General features: G+C 41.7%; 1 protein-coding gene and 1 non-coding gene across 2 annotated transcripts in view; both read right to left on the bottom strand.

Moving 5' to 3' along the window:
- gpc5b (glypican 5b) overlaps window positions 1-11,768 on the bottom strand; it is a 94,300-nt gene extending 82,532 nt beyond the window's left edge. The window contains exons 1-2 of the mRNA XM_035781451.2: window positions 11,318-11,768; window positions 1,110-1,271 (exon numbers count right to left, since the gene is read on the bottom strand). Of these exons, the coding sequence (XP_035637344.1) occupies window positions 1,110-1,271; window positions 11,318-11,483 (328 nt within the window). The 5' untranslated portion in view covers window positions 11,484-11,768. The remainder of the gene's footprint in view (window positions 1-1,109; window positions 1,272-11,317) is intronic.
- A 5,409-nt stretch (window positions 11,769-17,177) lies between these two features.
- Window positions 17,178-17,250, bottom strand: trnam-cau (transfer RNA methionine (anticodon CAU)). Its single transcript has one exon. It is a non-coding gene; the product is annotated as a tRNA-Met (tRNA).
- Between the last annotated feature and the right edge of the window lie 956 nt (window positions 17,251-18,206).

Raw genomic sequence — 18,206 nt, 5'->3', positions numbered from 1 at the left:
TGAGCAGTGACCTGGCAGGCATCCTCAGAGGACACTGTTCACATCACTCACTGACATCATCTCTCTTTCAGCAGAGATAAAAGGCCTAGAAAGCCTCCCTTTCTGAGAAGCCAGGGACCAGACACCCAGCTTGCCTGACATCTCAAACTGAATTATTCCGCTGCTCTATCATTCGCTACATACTTCAGTCTGAGACTGCAATCATTGAAGTTGTTTGTGTTGACATCAAAATGAGGGATATTGTATAAAACTAAGTAATCAGCGATTGGATCTCTAACCAATCAGAGTATCAATTTTATAAACGTCTGGCCCACCCATCGGTTTCTGGGAGCAATCAAACGATCTAGAATGTATTGCCATTCTAGAAATAGTAGGGAAGGTACTCAGATCCAGACTCATTGCGGAGAAGAAACTAACGTCCGTGGGCGGGCATAGAGTTTGGCAGGAGCAAGGAGTTTGGGTAGCCAGGCAACCGCCCAGCAGCCCTCTCTGTGAAAAGCAGAGCAGGATAACCCCACTATTCTTCCCTCTCATTCAGGACAGCTCGTTAGAGAGACAGATTGATTCAAATGTTAACACATCTCCAGGGATACTCAGTGAATGTAAACATTTTTCCCTCCCTGTATTTCATTGGTTCAGAACAAGACCTGCTGTGTATTCTCTACTCTACATGGCTGAATAGAGAGAGAGAGAGAGAGAGAGAGGGAGAGAGAGCGAGAGAGAGAGAGAGTTAGAGTGAGAGAGAGAGAGAGAGAGAGAGAGAGAGAGAGAGTGTGTGTGACAGAGGCAGAGACAGACTCAGACATCTAGAAAGACAGAAAGCCATAGACAGATAGAGATACAGAGTGCAGTAGTCAAGTTATTAATTTCTCAATGTGAGGCCTGGCTAAATATTTGCTTTAAAAGCCAATATTGAACCGTACAAAACCAATATCAAATGCCACTGAAGTGGTTCTCAGTGAATCATGGCTCTCTTGGGATATCAGTGAATTCGTAACAACCTAACCATTAAGAGACTTCAATAGCAATTACATTTTTTGTTGAATATATTCTAACATCATCCCACTCCCCTCTCCTCGCCCTGTCCCACAGGCCCCCCATATCCTTACCCTGGAAGGCAGAGGAATGGCCCACAATGAGGTACTTGAGCTCAAAGCTGTAGGAACGGATGTTCTGGAGAGTCTCTCTGCGCACTGCTGCCTGGTAACTCTCCTCCATCTTGCGTGTGCAACATGACGGGCCTGGGTGCTTGCAGATCTGCAGCTCGCCATCTGGGAAAGAAGAGGAAACACATTATAACAACAAACCTGACTAGAGAGGCAGAAGCGAAGCGAGAGGTTTTACTCCGCCCAAAATCTGTCCATAAAAACAAGCCCACATAGTGAGGAATTTCTGTATAGAGGTCAAAGAGAGAGTGTTGAATTTGTTCAACAAAAAATGTAATTGCAATAGAAGTTTCTTAATGGTTAGGTTGTTACGAATTCACTGATATAAGTGGACGCAGGTGGCATTTCGGCAACTTTGAAAGAAATGTACTATATATCGAAGTTGTGATGTTGTCATAGAGATAGCATGGACATTGCCATTGAGGTCTTTCACCATTTTAAAGTAGTCAACTGGGTGGGGATTCCTATGAGTTGGGAACAATCAGCCAATGAAGAAGAAGAAAATGGACTACCTTAAAATGTAGATAACCTCAATTGCACTGCCCATGCTGTCACAGACGCTATAATGGCAATAAATACAAAGATGAGTCCTCTATCTATCTCTATGGTCTGTTGGTCACACGAGTATCTGCCCTCTCATTGGCTAGAATGGTCCCACCTGATCTCGGCTCCTCCCGTCTGCCTCTCATCTATGAGGCAATGTATTTCCATTGTTAGAGCTGTCACTTGACTATCTTGTCAATATAACAGACGATCTTTAACATGACACATCTCAACTGAGGTGTCAATATGAAATACATAGCTCAAGTGTGCTAGAAGCTTTGACCAAATGTGGTTAATAATACTTACTCAAATAGTTTAATAAATAAATAGTAAATAAATGGATCCAACACATTATTTCTCTACATTTATTTCTGATGGGCATCTACACTGAGTGTACAAAACATTAAGAACACCTACTCTTTCCATGACATAGACTGATCCAGGTGAAAGCTATGATCGCTTATTGATGTCACTTGTTAAATCTGCTTCAATCAGTGTAGATCACATATGTCAGAGTCAAGGCCCGCGGGCCACATCCGGCCCGCGAGAAGGTTTTTTACGGCCCCTGGGATGATCTTGATTTATTATTAGAACGGCCCGCAGACCGCAGCAAGCCGGCAGCCCGCAGATCTTTACACGCACCAATACTACATTTCCCACAATGCAACGGTGACGCACCGAGCAGTAGGCTGCTTCATTTCAATATTTATTGGCACAGCAGTTGTCAGCATCACAGTAAAATTAACTTTCAGATACCCATCAAAAATGGCAAAACGGAAGGTGGACACTGAGAACCGGGGGTTTCAAACAAGGTGGGAGTCGGAGTATTTGTTCACGGAGGTAGCTGGAAAACCTGTGTCTTCTGTGTGGAGAAAGTGTGGCGGTACTGAAAGAGTATAATCTGAGACGACATTATGAAACGAAACACGCGGACAAAAACAAGAATATGGACATGGAACAAAGGCTACAAAAGGCAGAGGAATTAAAACGAGGCCTCAAATCTCGACAGGCTCTGTTCAAAAAGCCAAATCACAAGGCCAGGCTGCTGTCAAGGCCAGTTTTATTTTGGCAGAAGAGATCGCTAAATCAGCCCGGCCATTTACGGAGGGGGATTTCATCAAAAACTGCATGATTAAAGTTTGTGACGAAGTTTGCCCAGAAAAAGGCAACTCTTTTTAAATGTGAGTCTGAGCAGAAACACCATTGCCGAGAGAGTAGACCAGTTGTCCATCAATCTAAAAGAGCAGCTTGTGAAAAAGGGAAAAGATTTCATTGCATATTCCTTGGCTGTGGATGAGAGCACCGACATTTCTGACATTGCCCAGTTGTCAATTTTCATCCGCGGAGTGGACTCCAGCCTAAGCGTGACAGAGGAGTTTTTGGCTTTACGTCCTATGCATGGCACAACTACGGGGCATGATTTGTATGAAGAGGTGTCAAGATGTGTAAATGAGATGGAGCTGCCTTGGGAAAAACTCGTGGGTTTGACAACCGACGGAGCACCTGCGATGTGTGGACACAGGAGCGGACTGGTGGCGAAGATACGGGAAAAGATGCAAGAGGAAAACGCGACAGGTGAGCTGACAGCTTATCATTGTATCATACACCAGGAAGCGTTGTGCGGTAAAGCCTTGAAAATGGAGCATGTAATGAGCATCATCACGCGCACAGTTAACTTTATCAGAGCCAAAGGTTTGAATCACCGCCAGTTCAAGGCATTTCTGACGGAGTTAGAAACGGAGCATGGTGATTTGCCTTATCACACAGAGGTGCGATGGCTAAGCCAGGGAAAGGTGCTTCAAAGATGTTTCGAGCTTCGTGAGGAGATTTGTCTGTTCTTGGACAGCAAAGGGAAAGACACAACACAACTCCGAGACGAAATGTTTCTGTGTGAAATGGCTTTTCTGTGTGACATTACGAGTCATCTGAATGCAATGAACTTGCAGCTGCAGGGTCGGGATCGTGTCATCTCTGATATGTACAGTACAGTGAAGGCATTTAAAACCAAACTGACTCTGTGGGAGACGCAGATGCGGAAAGAAAATTTGAGCCACTTTCCCAGCTGCCAGACCATGAAAGAGAAGCTCTCTACCAGTGCGTTCCCGAGCGCACAGTTGGCTGATAAAATAGGTATGCTTGCCGCTGACTTTCGACGCCGATTTGCTGACTTTGAAGCACAAAAAAGCAGGTTGGAACTGCTCGGTAACCCATTTGCTGTTGACGTGGAAAGCTCACCACCAAACCTCCAAATGGAGTTGATTGACCTCAATGCAATGATGCACTGAGGGCAAAATATGCGGCAGTGGGTGCTGCGGAGTTCGCCCGTTTCCTCCCGACACAATGCCCCAGCTGCGCATCCAGGCTGCTCAAACGTTGTCTATGTTTGGGAGCACATACCTGTGTGAACAACTGTTTTCTTTGATGAACTTGAACAAAACATCACACAGAAGTCGACTTACTGCTGAACACCTCCACTCAATTCTGAGGATTTCCTCAGCTCAGAGCCTTACCCCGAACATTGATGAACTTGTGGAAAAGATGGGACACCACCAAGTATCACCCTCAACCTCAAACAAGTGAACATTACTGTGCAATCACATATTTAGAGTTTTTACTCAGTTCAAGTTTAAAAGTTAAAGTTTAATATTTGTTTTCACTGCATGTTACTTCTCCTTAAACAAAGTGTTGTTTTTGATTAATAGATTTTTGCACTTTATTTTATTGTATTTCAATCCAATTATATTTTAAAAAATATTTCAGTTGAGTGGATGATAGAAAATTGCTATTATTGTTTTTTTCTTTGAAGTAAATTTAGCCCACTTTTGCTAAAATAGAAAATATAGGCTACTGATGGTGCCTTGAATACCGGTTTCTTTCATTTAATGTTCATGTTATGGGGATTTTTATATAAAGGAAATTTGTCTTTTGTGTCTGTTGAAAATTAAAGATTACTGACAGAGCCATAAGAAAATATTGCTTTATTTATCTGATCATATTGGAATATATTTGTTAGGTTTTCAGTAGGTTCAATTAGGTTCACTAGACTATATGCGTCATTTAAAAAATGTTCAATGAACATTCGAACAGTCCGGCCTCGGCTTGTAGCTAAATTTTTTATTTGGCCCTCCGTCCATTTGACTTTGACACCCCTGGTGTAGATGAAGGGGAGGAGAAAGTTTAAAGAAGGATTTTTAACCCTTGAGACAATTGAGACATGGATTGTGTATGTGTGCCATTCAGGGGGTGACTGGGCAAGGCAAACAGTTTAAGTGTCTTTGAACGGGGTATGGTAGTAGGTGCCTGGTGCACCGGTTTGAGTTTGTCATGAACTTCAACGCTGCTGGGTTTTTCACGCTCAACAGTTTCCCGTGTGTATCAAGAATGGTCCACCACCCAAAGGACACCCAACCAACTTGACACAACTGTGGGAAGCATTGGAGTCAACATTGGCCAGCATCCCTGTGGAATGCTTTCGACACCTTGTAGAGTCGATACCCTGACGAATTGAATCTCTTTGAAGGCAAAAAGACATGCAACTCAATGTTAGGAAGGTGTTCCTAATGTTTTGTACACTCAGTGTATACTGTTTTCAAGTTCCCTTTCAGTTAACAAAGAGTCCCCTAATACAATCTAATTTGGATGAGGTCCAGGGTGACCCTGGCACCCCTTAGCCACTCTAGCCGATGTCCTCGCTCACCTCCCCACTCCCCTCCACTCCCCTCCACCACCCCCCCACCCCCACCCCCATCCCCACCCCCCCAAGCTGGCTCACCATCAGCTTGATCTCCCATATGAAACTAATACACCAGCATGTGAAAGTGGAGCCAGGAACGAGAGAGAGAGAAAAAGAGCTTCAGAAATAGACTTTGGATATCTGGCCAGAACTGGCTGAATCAAAGTCCAGATACAAGAGCTCCAACAGGGCAGAGAGAGGAAGATGCAGAAGGAAACGATGCAGCTGAGTTTAGGCTCACCAGAGTTAACATGCTTAAAAACTCAACCAGGCCTAAATCATTGGACGTATCAATCATGACAGCATTGTGTGAACAAATCAATCATGTGACTGGTGACAGCTGATGTAGACTTACATGCACTGGATGTTCTGTTGTTCAAGTATCAAAATGTTATCACAGTTGTGTGAAATAGCTATGTCTGTCTGGTCCTCGCAAGTATGGCTTTTCTCAGGCTCAGAAGCCCCCAATACAACCGCTGCATGTTCATATGACTTAAAAGTAAGTCTTAAACAGTAAACAGTAAATCTCACATGTCTTTCATCCCACGTATGAGGACAGAATTGGAGGTAAACTGAGCGATGAGGAGGACAGGACACAGTGTCATACACATTCACAGCAAGCTCCTGAGAGGGGGTTAAGAGGCAGTGAAAGTGTGAGGATTCATGATTACCGTCCTCGTCTCCTGTGTGAGGAATCTGACATTGACAAGCTACTATAAACCAAGCTGAAGAACAGCTGATTGGGATCACGAGATGGGAAAAAGCAGGCCCCTTCCCAATCCCCACTACCACCACAACATGCCCTACACTACTGGGCCTCGGCAGCACAGTGGTGAAAAACATCTTCCACAACCCACCCGTACATCCACTCCTCGATGTGATCACCCTCTAAATGCATACGAGCATCTCATTCTATTTTCTGTGCTTCCTCTACCTGCTAAACTTTCTAACCAACTTATGCAAACAATGTGTGTGACAGTTAATAAGGATGAGGGCAAACAGCAGTGAAGGGAAAGGGGCTCAGGGTGCTAATAGACAAAGCCCAGTGTCTCCTCAGCTGTTGGAGTCAGCCCCCATTTGCCCCAGAATGCATTGCTGTGGCTGGATTCAGTGTCTGTGACACTTTCCCCCAAGGACAAGATGTTATGCATGCACTGTACATTAAAATACCACAGTGCAAGTGATAGACACTGCAGAGGGACACAGGAACAGGGGGCTTATTAAGACTGAAATAAATCAGTTAAACACTGGGGTACTTTCCAAAACGCACAGTGATCATACGATACCATACATGAATATACAGTGCATATACAGTGGGGCAAAAAAAGTATTTAGTCAGCCACCAATTATGCAAGTTCTCCCACTTAAAAAGATGAGAGAGGTCTGTAATTTTCATCATAGGTACACTTCAACTATGACAGACAAAATGAGAAAAAAAAACTGAAAATCCCATTGTAAGATTTTTAATGAATTTATTTGCAAATTATGGTGGAAAATAAGTATTTGGTCACCTACAAACGAGCAAGATTTCTGGCTCTCACAGACCTGTAACTTCTTAATTAAAAGGCTCCTTTGTCCTCCACTCGTTACCTGTATTAATGGCACCTGTTTGAACTTGTTATCAGTATAAAAGACAACCTCAAACAGTCACACTCCAAACTCCACTATGGCCAAGACCAAAGAGCTGTCAAAGGACACCAGAAACAAAATTGTAGACCTGCACCAGGCTGGGAAGACTGAATCTGCAATAGGTAAGAAGCTTGGTTTGAAGCAATCAACTGTGGGAGCAATTATTCGGAAATGGAAGACATACAAGACCACTGATAATCTCCCTCGATCTGGGGCTCCACGCAAGATCTCACCCCGTGGGGTCAAAATGATCACAAGAACGGTGAGAAAAATCCCAGAACCACATGGGGGGACCTAGTGAATGACCTGCAGAGAGCTGAGACCAAAGTAACAAAGCCTACCATCAGTAACACACTACGCCGCCAGGGACTCAAATCCTGCAGTGCCAGACGTGTCCCCCTGCTTAAGCCAGTACATGTCCAGGCCCGTCTGAAGTTTGCTAGAGAGCATTTGGATGATCGAGAAGAAGATTAGGAGAATGTCATATGGTCAGATGAAACCAAAATATAACTTTTTGGGAAAAACTCAACTCGTCGTGTTTGAAGGGCAAAGAATGCTGAGTTGCATCCAAAGAACACCATACCTACTGTGAAGCATGGGGGTGGAAACATCATGCTTTGGGGCTGTTTTTCTGCAAAGGGACCAGGACGACTGATCCGTGTAAAGGAAAGAATGAATGGGACCATGTATCGTGAGATTTAAGTGAAAACCTCCTTCCATCAGCAAGGGCATTGAAGATGAAACGTGGCTGGGTCTTTCAGCATGACAATGATCCCAAACACACCGGCTGGGCAGCGAAGGAGTGGCTTCGTAAGAAGCATTTCAAGGTCCTTGAGTGGCCTAGCCAGTCTCCAGATCTCAACCCCATAGAAAATCTTTGGAGGGAGTTGAAAGTCCATGTTGCTCAGCAACAGCCCCAAAACATCACTGCTCTAGAGGAGATCTGCATGGAGGAATGGGCCAAAATACCAGCAACAGTGTGTGAAAACCTTGTGAAGACTTACAGAAAACATTTGACCTCTGTCATTGCCAACAAAGGGTATATAACAAAGTATTGAGATAAACTTTTGTTATTGACCAAATACTTATTTTCCACCATAATTTGCAAATAAATTCATGAAAAATCCTACAATGTGATTTTCTGGATTTTTTTTCTCATTTTGTCTGTCTTAGTTGAAGAAAATGACAGGCCTCTCTCATCTTTTTAAGTGGGAGAACTTGTACAATTAGTGACTGACTAAATACTTCTTTGCCCCACTGTATAAAGTCTACAACCCCCCGATGTTTTTTTAAACATTTTATTTTGTTAATTGTATGTCAATGATCTACACAAAATACTATGTAAGTAGAAGAAAAATACATGAAAAATAAAACACAAATATACCTTGATTAGATAAGTATTCCCGCTCATGTGTAAATACATGTTAGAAACCCATTTGGCAGCAATTACAGCTGTGAGTCTTCTTGGGTAAGTCTTATAAGAGCTTTGCACATCTGTATTGTGCGATATTGGCTATTTATTATTTTTTTAATTATTCAACCTCTGTTAAAAGTGTTAGGGATCATGGCAAGACAACCATTTTCAAGTCTTGCCATAGATTTTCAAGCATATTTAAGTCAATAATGTAACTTGGCCCCTCAGGAACACTCTTCTTGGTAAGCAACTCCAGTGTAGATGTTGCTTTGTGTTGTAGGTCATTGTCCTGCTGAAAGGTGAATTCCTCTCCAGTCTCTGGTGTAAAGCAGACTGAAGCAGGTGCTTAGCTGAATTTTGCCTGTGCTTAGCTCCATCCTGTTTCTTTTCATCCTGAAAAACTCCCCATGCTTGAAAGTAAAGAGGCAGTTGCTCAGTGATGTGTTGTGTTAGAATTACCCCAAACATAAGGATTTGCATTTTGACCAAAAAGTATATTCCTTTGCATTGTTTTTTTGCAGTATTACTTTAGTGCCTTGCACATATTCTGTATATCTGTATTCTTCTTTTCACTCTGTCATTTAGGCCATTGAACTCTGTCGCTGTTTAAAATCACCAATGACCTCATGATGACACCTCTAATCAGTTTCCTTCCTGTCCTCAAGCTCAGTTCAGAAGGACGACTGCATCATTTTTGTGTCTGAGTGGTTTAATACATAATCCACAGTATAATTATTAACTTGACCCTGCTTAAAGATACATTTTTTTTTTTTTTTAATTAGGCAAGTCAGATAAGAACAAATTCTTATTTTCAATGACAGCCTGGTCAAACCCTACAACAGACAACACTGGGCCAATTGTGCGCTGCCCTATGGGACTCCCGAACACAGCCGGATGTAATACAGCCCAGGGTTGAACCAGGGTCTGTAGGGTCTCTAGCACTGAGATGCAGTGCCTTAGACCGTTGCACCACTCGGGAGCCCTAATATTCAATGTCTGATTTGCTATTGTTAACCATCTACCAATCACTGAGGCTTTTCGAAAAGCTCCCAGATTTTTGTATTTGAATCTGTGCTTGAAATTCAATACCTGACTGAAGGACCTTACAGATGTTGCATGTACGGGGGACAGAGGAAGGGGTAGTCATTAAAAAAATAATTACTTCACACAGACTGAATCCATATAACTTATTGTTAAGCCAAATTTAACTTCTGAACTAATTTAGGCTTGCCTAAACAAAGGGAGTGAATACTTGCGCAATTACTATATTTTTGTTATTCAATTTTTATTACTTCGTAAAAATGTGTAGAATTTTCTTTTCACTTTGACATCATGGAATATTTTGTGTATTTTGAATATTTATTTTTAATATTTTTTGGACATTATGGAATAAATCAATGACAAAATATTTCAATGAAATCTATTTAAATCCCACTTTGTAACACAACAAAACATTTTAAAAGTTCAAGGAGGTGTAGACTTTCTATTAGTGGTAGAAAAAGTACCCAATTGTCATACTTGAGTAAAAGTAAATATACCTTAATAGAAAAGGACTCAAGTAAAAGTGAAAGTCACCCAGCAAAATACTAAAAGTATTTGGTTTTAAATATACTTAAGTATCAAAATTATTTCAAATTCCTTATATTAAGCAAACCAGAGGGCCCAATTTAAAAAAACAATTTTTATCTACGTGTGCCATTGAGACAACATGAAATTGATATGCAAAACAACAAGTTTGTACCCCATAAAAGGCGAAGTATAAAGTATAGCCATGATGTTCAAGCAGGACAAGCAGTCTATTAAACCTAATGACCTGTATATGTACTGTAGATGATCACACACAACACGCAGCTCAGTTATTGTGGCCCCTGGGGCTCGGGTCTGACCAATATAGATGAGGAGAGAGAGACAGAGAGAGAGACAGAGAGAATATTTGTGTGCATTTGTGTATTTATTTGATTTTAAGGGGATATTTGATTATGATACTATCTCCAAACTAAATTGCAAAAATAATTTTGACTCACACTTCACTTTAAGGTATCCTTAAAAATATTTATGAAGGGGCTTCTAACTTTCAAGTTGTTTATAATCTGTTCAGTAGGTGTTTAGTTTATACAACTTTAATAAACAATTATTGAACATTGGTTGAAATTGTGTGAATGCTTTTTTGGTGTTTGCTGAATTATGAGCTGATATAACTGCAATGTTATTGATTATGACAGTTATGGCCATTGCATCCATATAATAAGCTCAGTATTTGAAAAGAAAAAAAAGAAAAGATTGGGACCCTTGGGACTCATATCCAGTTCTTGGAATTATGATTTATACACAAAGATAAAGCATTAACTATTAGGCCTACTTGCTAGGCAGTTTTGCTTGAATCTATTCGGATCAGGAGGATGACATGCATTAATGTGGAAAGGAAATATAATTTCAGTATCAGACAGAAAATTTGAGTAAGCTTGCAATGTATTTGTGCGAGTTTTGACAATGTGAACGATCCTATGAGCCCATTACTGCTGTCACTACCAATGAAGTAGCCTATACGTCATTGTTCACTATGTGTATTTGTCCTATTCACAGCACAGGGAACCATGTGTAAGCTTTTACATGAGTAAGAACTTCATTTTTTTTCTGAAAAATGAACAGGCTAAATGACACTTAACATTAATGTAAACAATTTGTACATTTCTATGATTTTGAGGTATCAATACCTTAAGGAAAATAATGGAAAAGAAACGGGTGCACAGCACGCACAGGTGCACAAGCGGCGGGAATCTGGCTCCTGGACACAACATGGGTTAGGACCTGCTAGATCAAGTGCGCACTAACCTGTTCCAGGTGCCTCGGGGACCCATTTCAACGAGCCGATCTGGCGCAATTGGAAAGCCGTTTTAACCTCATGGCAACTGTGCGCTCCTGCACCAGAAGCTCCACATAGTACAACTGTTACCCAAATCAACCAAAAGTCAACGCGTTGGAGTATCCTTCGGAACATTGCACCATTTCAATCAGATAGACTATGAAGGTATCCTGGCAGTGGTATGGGCGTTTGTAAAAGTAGCCTAATAGGCTATTAAAGTAGCCAAATACAATCCCGAAACAAATTCGCTGTCCTTATCAACTGCATCGGTCTGTTCAAATATCACATTCTTGGGTCTGTTCAATAGAGCGCACGACGTTTACACTCTTAAGTAGGCTATCACCTTAAAATCCATGTGCTTGAGAAAGTGCAACACCGTTCTTTGGTAGGTTACAGCTGCGCACTCTCTCGCTCGCTCTCTCTCTCTCTCTCTCTCTCTCTCTCTCTGAATATCACACACACGTACACGTACACACCGTGCAAACCAACATACACTATTGAAATGCTCGGTCTGAAACATCACACACAAGACAGCAAAAAAAAAACATATTAGTTTCTTCAGAAAGTATTCACACCCCTTGACTTTTCACACTTTTTGTTGTGTTCCAGCCTGAATTTAAAATGGATTAGATTTAGATTTTGTGTCACTGATCAACTCCCATAATGTCAAAGTGAATTGTTTTCAGAAATTGTTACAAATGAAAAACAAATAAAAAGCTGAAATCTCGAGTCAATAAGAATTCAACTCCTTTGTTATGGTAAGCCTAAATAGAGTTAGGAGTAAAAATGTGTTTAGCAAGTCACATGATAAATTGCATGGATTAACTCTGAGCGCAAAAATGGTGTCAACGTGATTTTTGAATGACTACCCCATCTCTGTACCCCACACGTACAATTAAATAAAGTTAAATACATATATATATTTTTTTTTTATCAAACAAAATATCTGTAAGGTCCCTCAGTTGAGCAGTGCATTTAAGCACAGATTCAACGACAAAAGACGAGAGAGGTTTTCCAATGCCTCGAAAGAAGTGCACCTATTGGTAGATGGGTTCAAATAAAAAAGCAGACATTGAATATCCCTTTGAGTATGGGGAAGTTATTAATTACAGTTTGTATGGTGTATCAATAATTCCAGTCACTACAAAGATACAAGAGTTCTTCCTAACCCAGTTAACGGAGAAGAAGGAAACCGCTCAGGGATTTCACCATGAAGCCAACGGTGATTTTAAAACAGTTACGGAGTTAAATGTCTGTGATAGAAGAAAACTGAGGATGCATCAATAACATTGTAGTTACTCCACAAATCTCCATTCTTCAATTATCCATTGGTTTTGTCTTGTTCCATTCACACCTGGTTTGCACTCCCCAATCACACTAATTGTATTTATTCCTCTGACCCCCCTCATGTCTTTGTGTGAAATTAGTTGTGTGTTAGGTGTTGTACGCACAAGGTTAAGCGTTTGTTATGTTCTGTGTGTTTTCACGAAGCGTATTTGTATTGCTAAACATTTATGTGTGACATTTGTGTGCTCTCTACACTTTGCCTTGTTGGCTGGAGGACGTTTTTGACGCAGCTGTGTCCATCTGTATATCTCTCCTACCGTAATAAAGTGTGCGCCTGTTCACAATTCTCTGCTCTCCTGCACCTGACTTCACCACCAGTATGCACACACCTGACACTCTTCATATTTTCAAGAATTGGTAGTGGCTGCATCATGTTATGGGTATGCTTGTCATCAGCAAGGACTATGGAGTTTTTTAGGATAAAAATAAAATGAATAAAGCTACGCACAGGCAAAGTCCTAGAGAAAAACCTGGTTCAGTCTGCTTTCTAACAGAAACTGGGAGACAAGTCCACCTTTCAGCAGGACAGTAACCTAAAACGTGATGCCAAATACACATTGGAGTTACTTACCAAGACCACATTGAATGTTCCTGAGGGGGCTAGTTACAGTTTAGACTTAAATAGGCTTGGCAATCTATGGCAAGACTTGAAAATGGCTGTCTAGCAATGATCAACAATCAATTTGATAGAGCTTGAAGAATTTGGAAATATTGTACAATCCAGGTTTGAAAAACTCTCAGAGATTTACCCAGAAAGACTCACAGCTGTAATCACTGTCAAAGGTGATTCAACTCAGGGGGTTAAATAACCTAATAAAAATATATTCGATTTTTATTTTCCATTAATGTAAAAAAGATTGTTGACAAAAAAATGACAATTAATTTGATTTTAATCCCATTTTGTAACACAACAAAATGTGGAAAAAGTCAAGGAGTGTGAATACTTTCTGAAGATACTGTAGGCCAATTGGGTTAATATAATAATATAATAATAATATATGCCATTTAGCTGACGCTTTTATCCAAAGCGACTTACAGTCATGTGTGCATACATTCTACGTATGGGTGGTCCCGGGAATCGAACCCACTACCCTGGCGTTACAAGCGCCATGCTCTACCAACTGAGCCACAGAAGGACCAGGTTCTCTGTTCTTAGGTTTTGGCAAATCATTGTGCGATCATTTAAAACAGTAACATGACATTTGGAGTTATCTATGGATTCATATGACTGGGCAGGGGCGCAGCCATGGGAGGTGCTGGGAGGGCATAGGCCCACCCAATTGGGGGCCAGGCCCACCCACTGGGGAGCCAGGTCCAGCTAATCAGAATGAGTTTTTCCCCCTCAAAAGGGCTTTATTACAGACAAAAATACTCTGTTTCATCAGCTGTCTGAGTAGCTGGTCTCAAACAATCCCACAGGTGAAGAAGCCAGATGTGGAGGTCCTGGGCTGGCGTTTACACGTGGTCTGCGATTGTGAGGCCAGCTAGATGTACTGCCAAATTTTCTAAAATTACGTTGGAGGCGGCTTATGGTAGAGAAAACATTAAATTATCTGGCAATAGCTCTGCTGAACATTCCTGCAGTCAGCATGCCAATTGCATGCTACCTCAAAACTTGAGAATTCGGTGGCATTGTGTTGTGTGGCAAAATTGCACATTTTAAAGCGGCCTTTTGTTGTCCCAAGCACAAGGTGCTCCTGTGTAATGATCATGCTGTTTAATCAGCTTCTTGATATGCTACACTTGTCAGGTATCTTGGCAAAGGAGATGCTCAATAACAGGGATGTAAACAAATGTGTGCTTTGAGAGAAATACTTTTTTAGAATTTTGGAAAATATATGTAATCTTTTATTTCAGCTCATGAAACATGGTACCAACACTTTACATTTATATTTTATTCAGTATACATTGCATTTGGAAAGTATTCAGACCCCTGGACATTAACACATTTTGTTACATTACAGCCTTATTCTAATATATATTAAATGTTTTTTTCCCCCTCGTCAATCTACACAATACCACATAGCACCACATAGCACCACATAGCACCAGGTTTTTAGACATTTGCGCAAATTTATTACAAATTAAAAATGGAAATATCACATTTACATAAGTATTTCAGACCCATAACCTAGTACTTTGTTGAAGCACCTTTTGCAGCAATTACAGCCTTGAGTCTTCTTGGGTATGACGCTACAAGCTTGGCACACCTGTATTTGGCGAGTTTCTCCCATTCTTCTCTGCAGATCCTCTCAAGCTCTGTCAGGTTGAATGGGGAGCGTCGCTGCACAGTTATTATCAGGTCTCTCCAGAGATGTTTGATCAAGTTCAAGTCCGGGTTCTGGCTGGGCCACTCAAGGGCATTCAGACACTTGTTCCGAAGCCTCCCCTGCATTGTCTTGGTTGTGTGCTTAGGGTCCATGTCTGTTGGCGAGTCGCATCTCTGCATGTCTGGCAGACATATCAGTGTGGATGACGGATCACCACCTCAAGCTGAACCTCGGCAAGACAGAGCTGCTCTTCCTCCCGGGGAAGGACTGCCCGTTCCATGATCTCGCCATCACGGTTGACAACTCCATTGTGTCCTCCTCCCAGAGCGCTAAGAACCTTGGCGTGATCCTGGACAACACCCTGTCGTTCTCAACTAACATCAAGGCGGTGGCCCGTTCCTTCCTGTTGGTTCATGCTCTACAACATCCGCAGAGTACGACCCTGCCTCACACAGGAAGCGGCGCAGGTCCTAATCCAGGCACTTGTCATCTCCCGTCTGGATTACTGCAACTCGCTGTTGGCTGGGCTCCCTGCCTGTGCCATTAAACCCCTACAACTCATCCAGAACGCCGCAGCCCGTCTGGTGTTCAACCTTCCTAAGTTCTCTCACGTCACCCCGCTCCTCCGCTCTCTCCACTGGCTTCCAGTTGAAGCTCGCATCCGCTACAAGACCATGGTGCTTGCCTACGGAGCTGTGAGGGGAACGGCACCTCAGTACCTCCAGGCTCTGATCAGGCCCTACACCCAAACAAGGGCACTGCGTTCATCCACCTCTGGCCTGCTCACCTCCCTACCACTGAGGAAGCACAGTTCCCGCTCAGCCCAGTCAAAACTGTTCGCTGCTCTGGCCCCCCAATGGTGGAACAAACTCCCTCACGACGCCAGGACAGCGGAGTCAATCACCACCTTCCGGAGACACCTGAAACCCCACCTCTTTAAGGAATACCTAGGATAGGATAAGTAATCCTTCTCACCCCCCCTTTTAAGATTTAGATGCACTATTGTAAAGTGACTGTTCCACTGGATGTCATAAGGTGAATGCACCAATTTGTAAGTCGCTCTGGATAAGAGCGTCTGCTAAATGACTTAAATGTAAATGTAAATGTAAACCTTTGTCCCAGTCTGAGGTCCTGAGTGTAGCAGGTTTTCATCAAGGATCTCTCTGTACTTTGCTCCGTTTATCTTTACCTCGATCCTGACTAGTCTCCCAGTCCCTGCCGCTGAAAAACATCCCCACAGCATGATGTTGCCACCACCATGCTTCACCATAGGGATGGTGCCAGGTTTCCTCCAGACGTGAAGCTTGGCATTCAGGCCAAAGAGTTCAATCTTGGTTTCATCAGACCAGATAATCTTTTTTCTCATGTTCTGAGAGACTTTAGGTGACTTTTGGCAAACTCCAAGCGGACTATCACATGTCTTTTACTGGGGAGTGGCTTCCATTAAGGCCCTTCTCCCCCGATTGCTCATTTTGGCTGGGTGGCCAGCTCTAGGAAGTCTTGGTGGTTCTAAACTTCTTCCATTTAAGAATGATGGAGGCCACTGTGTACTTTAGCCCTTTCAATGCTGCAGAAATTTGTTGGTACCCTTCCCCACATCTGTGCCACAAAATAAACCTGTCTCAGAGCTCTAAGGACAATTTCTGGCTTGGTTTTTGCTCTGACTTGCACTGTCAACTGTGGGACCTTATATAGAGAGGTGTGTGCCTTTCCAAATCATGTCCATCAATTGCCTCCTCTGTCAACACAGAATTTCGCCGCATTGACAAGTTTGCAACGGGTGCCCCTGGTGCAAGGGATCTCATCACTGACACCTGGATCATGAAGGTCACTACCTATTATGTACATATCTACCACAGGTAGACTCCAATGAAGTTGTAGAAACATCTCAAGGATGATTAATGGAAATAGGATGCACCTGTTATTTTATTATATTTTTTGCAAGAAATTCTAAAAACCTGTTCTTGCTTTGTCAATATGGGGTATTGTGTGTAGGGAAAAAGGGAAAAAAATATTTAATCAATTTTTAAATAAATCTGAATAGTTTCTGAATGCACTGTATATATTCATGTCCAGCCTGCAGGGGTTTATCTAATATGGATTCCGTAACTTCAAGGACTGATATCTTCATCATCGACGTATTAACTGTGTTTGCATTCATAGGTAAATTGACATCTTAAATAAAGCCAGTTGCAGGGCTATGCAAAACATCTGCCCCGTGTGAGGCTCGAACTCACGACCTTCAGATTATGAGACTGACGCGCTGCCTACTGCGCCAACGAGGCTCAAACATGCAACGTCCAAGGTGGATAAATCAGTCATTTTGAGTTTGTTTTTGCCAACTTTGACTTTTACTTCACCACATTCTTAAAGAAGATAATGTACTTTTTACTCCATACATTTTCCCTGGCACCCAAAAGTACTGATTACATTTTGACAGGAAAATGGTCAAATTCACACACTTATCAAGAGAACATCTCTGGTCATCCTTACTGCCTCTGATCTGGAGGACTCACTAAACACAAATGTTTCATTTGTAAACGGTGTCTGAGTGTTGCAGTGTGTCCCTGGCTATCCGTAAATTTAAAAAACACGTGCCTTCTGGTTTGCTTAATATAAGGAATTTGAAATGGTTTATACTTATACTTTTACTGTTGATACTTAAGTACATTATAGCAATTCCATTTACTTTTAATACTTAAGTACATTTAAAACCAAATACCTTTAGACCTTCACTCAAGTAGTAATTTACTGGGTGGCTATCATTTTTACTTGAGTCATTTTCTATTACAGTATCTTTACTTTTACTGTGACAATTAGGCACTTATTCCACCCCTGGTTCCCAGATAGCACGGACCTTAACAGTGCCCTTATATTACAATGCAATTATTCCTGTAAGTACAGGGTTAGACAAGGGTTAAGGAGGATTAGACTGAACAGTATGAAAAAATATGAAAATGTATGCACTTACTATATTGTAAGTCGCTCTGGATAGGAGTGTCTACATTGGTCTGCTAAATTACTAAAATGTTAAATGAACATAGATTGACACATAGCAGAATAAATAGCTAAATAAATAAGATTCAATAAATATACTTCTTTATGGAATAGCTAAGCCAATGTCATGTGAGAATGCCGCTTCAGTGGTCCAAGAATACAAAGTAAGCTTACTGATACTGTACATTCATCAGTCAACCAATACACAGTCTCTACTAAATGTTCCATGTTCCTATTTAGTTGC

The sequence above is a fragment of the Oncorhynchus keta genome, chromosome 1, assembly GCF_023373465.1.
Source record: "Oncorhynchus keta strain PuntledgeMale-10-30-2019 chromosome 1, Oket_V2, whole genome shotgun sequence".
NCBI lineage: Eukaryota > Metazoa > Chordata > Actinopteri > Salmoniformes > Salmonidae > Oncorhynchus > Oncorhynchus keta.
Note: the sequence above shows the minus strand (reverse complement) of the source record. Positions and strands in the feature narration are given on the sequence as shown.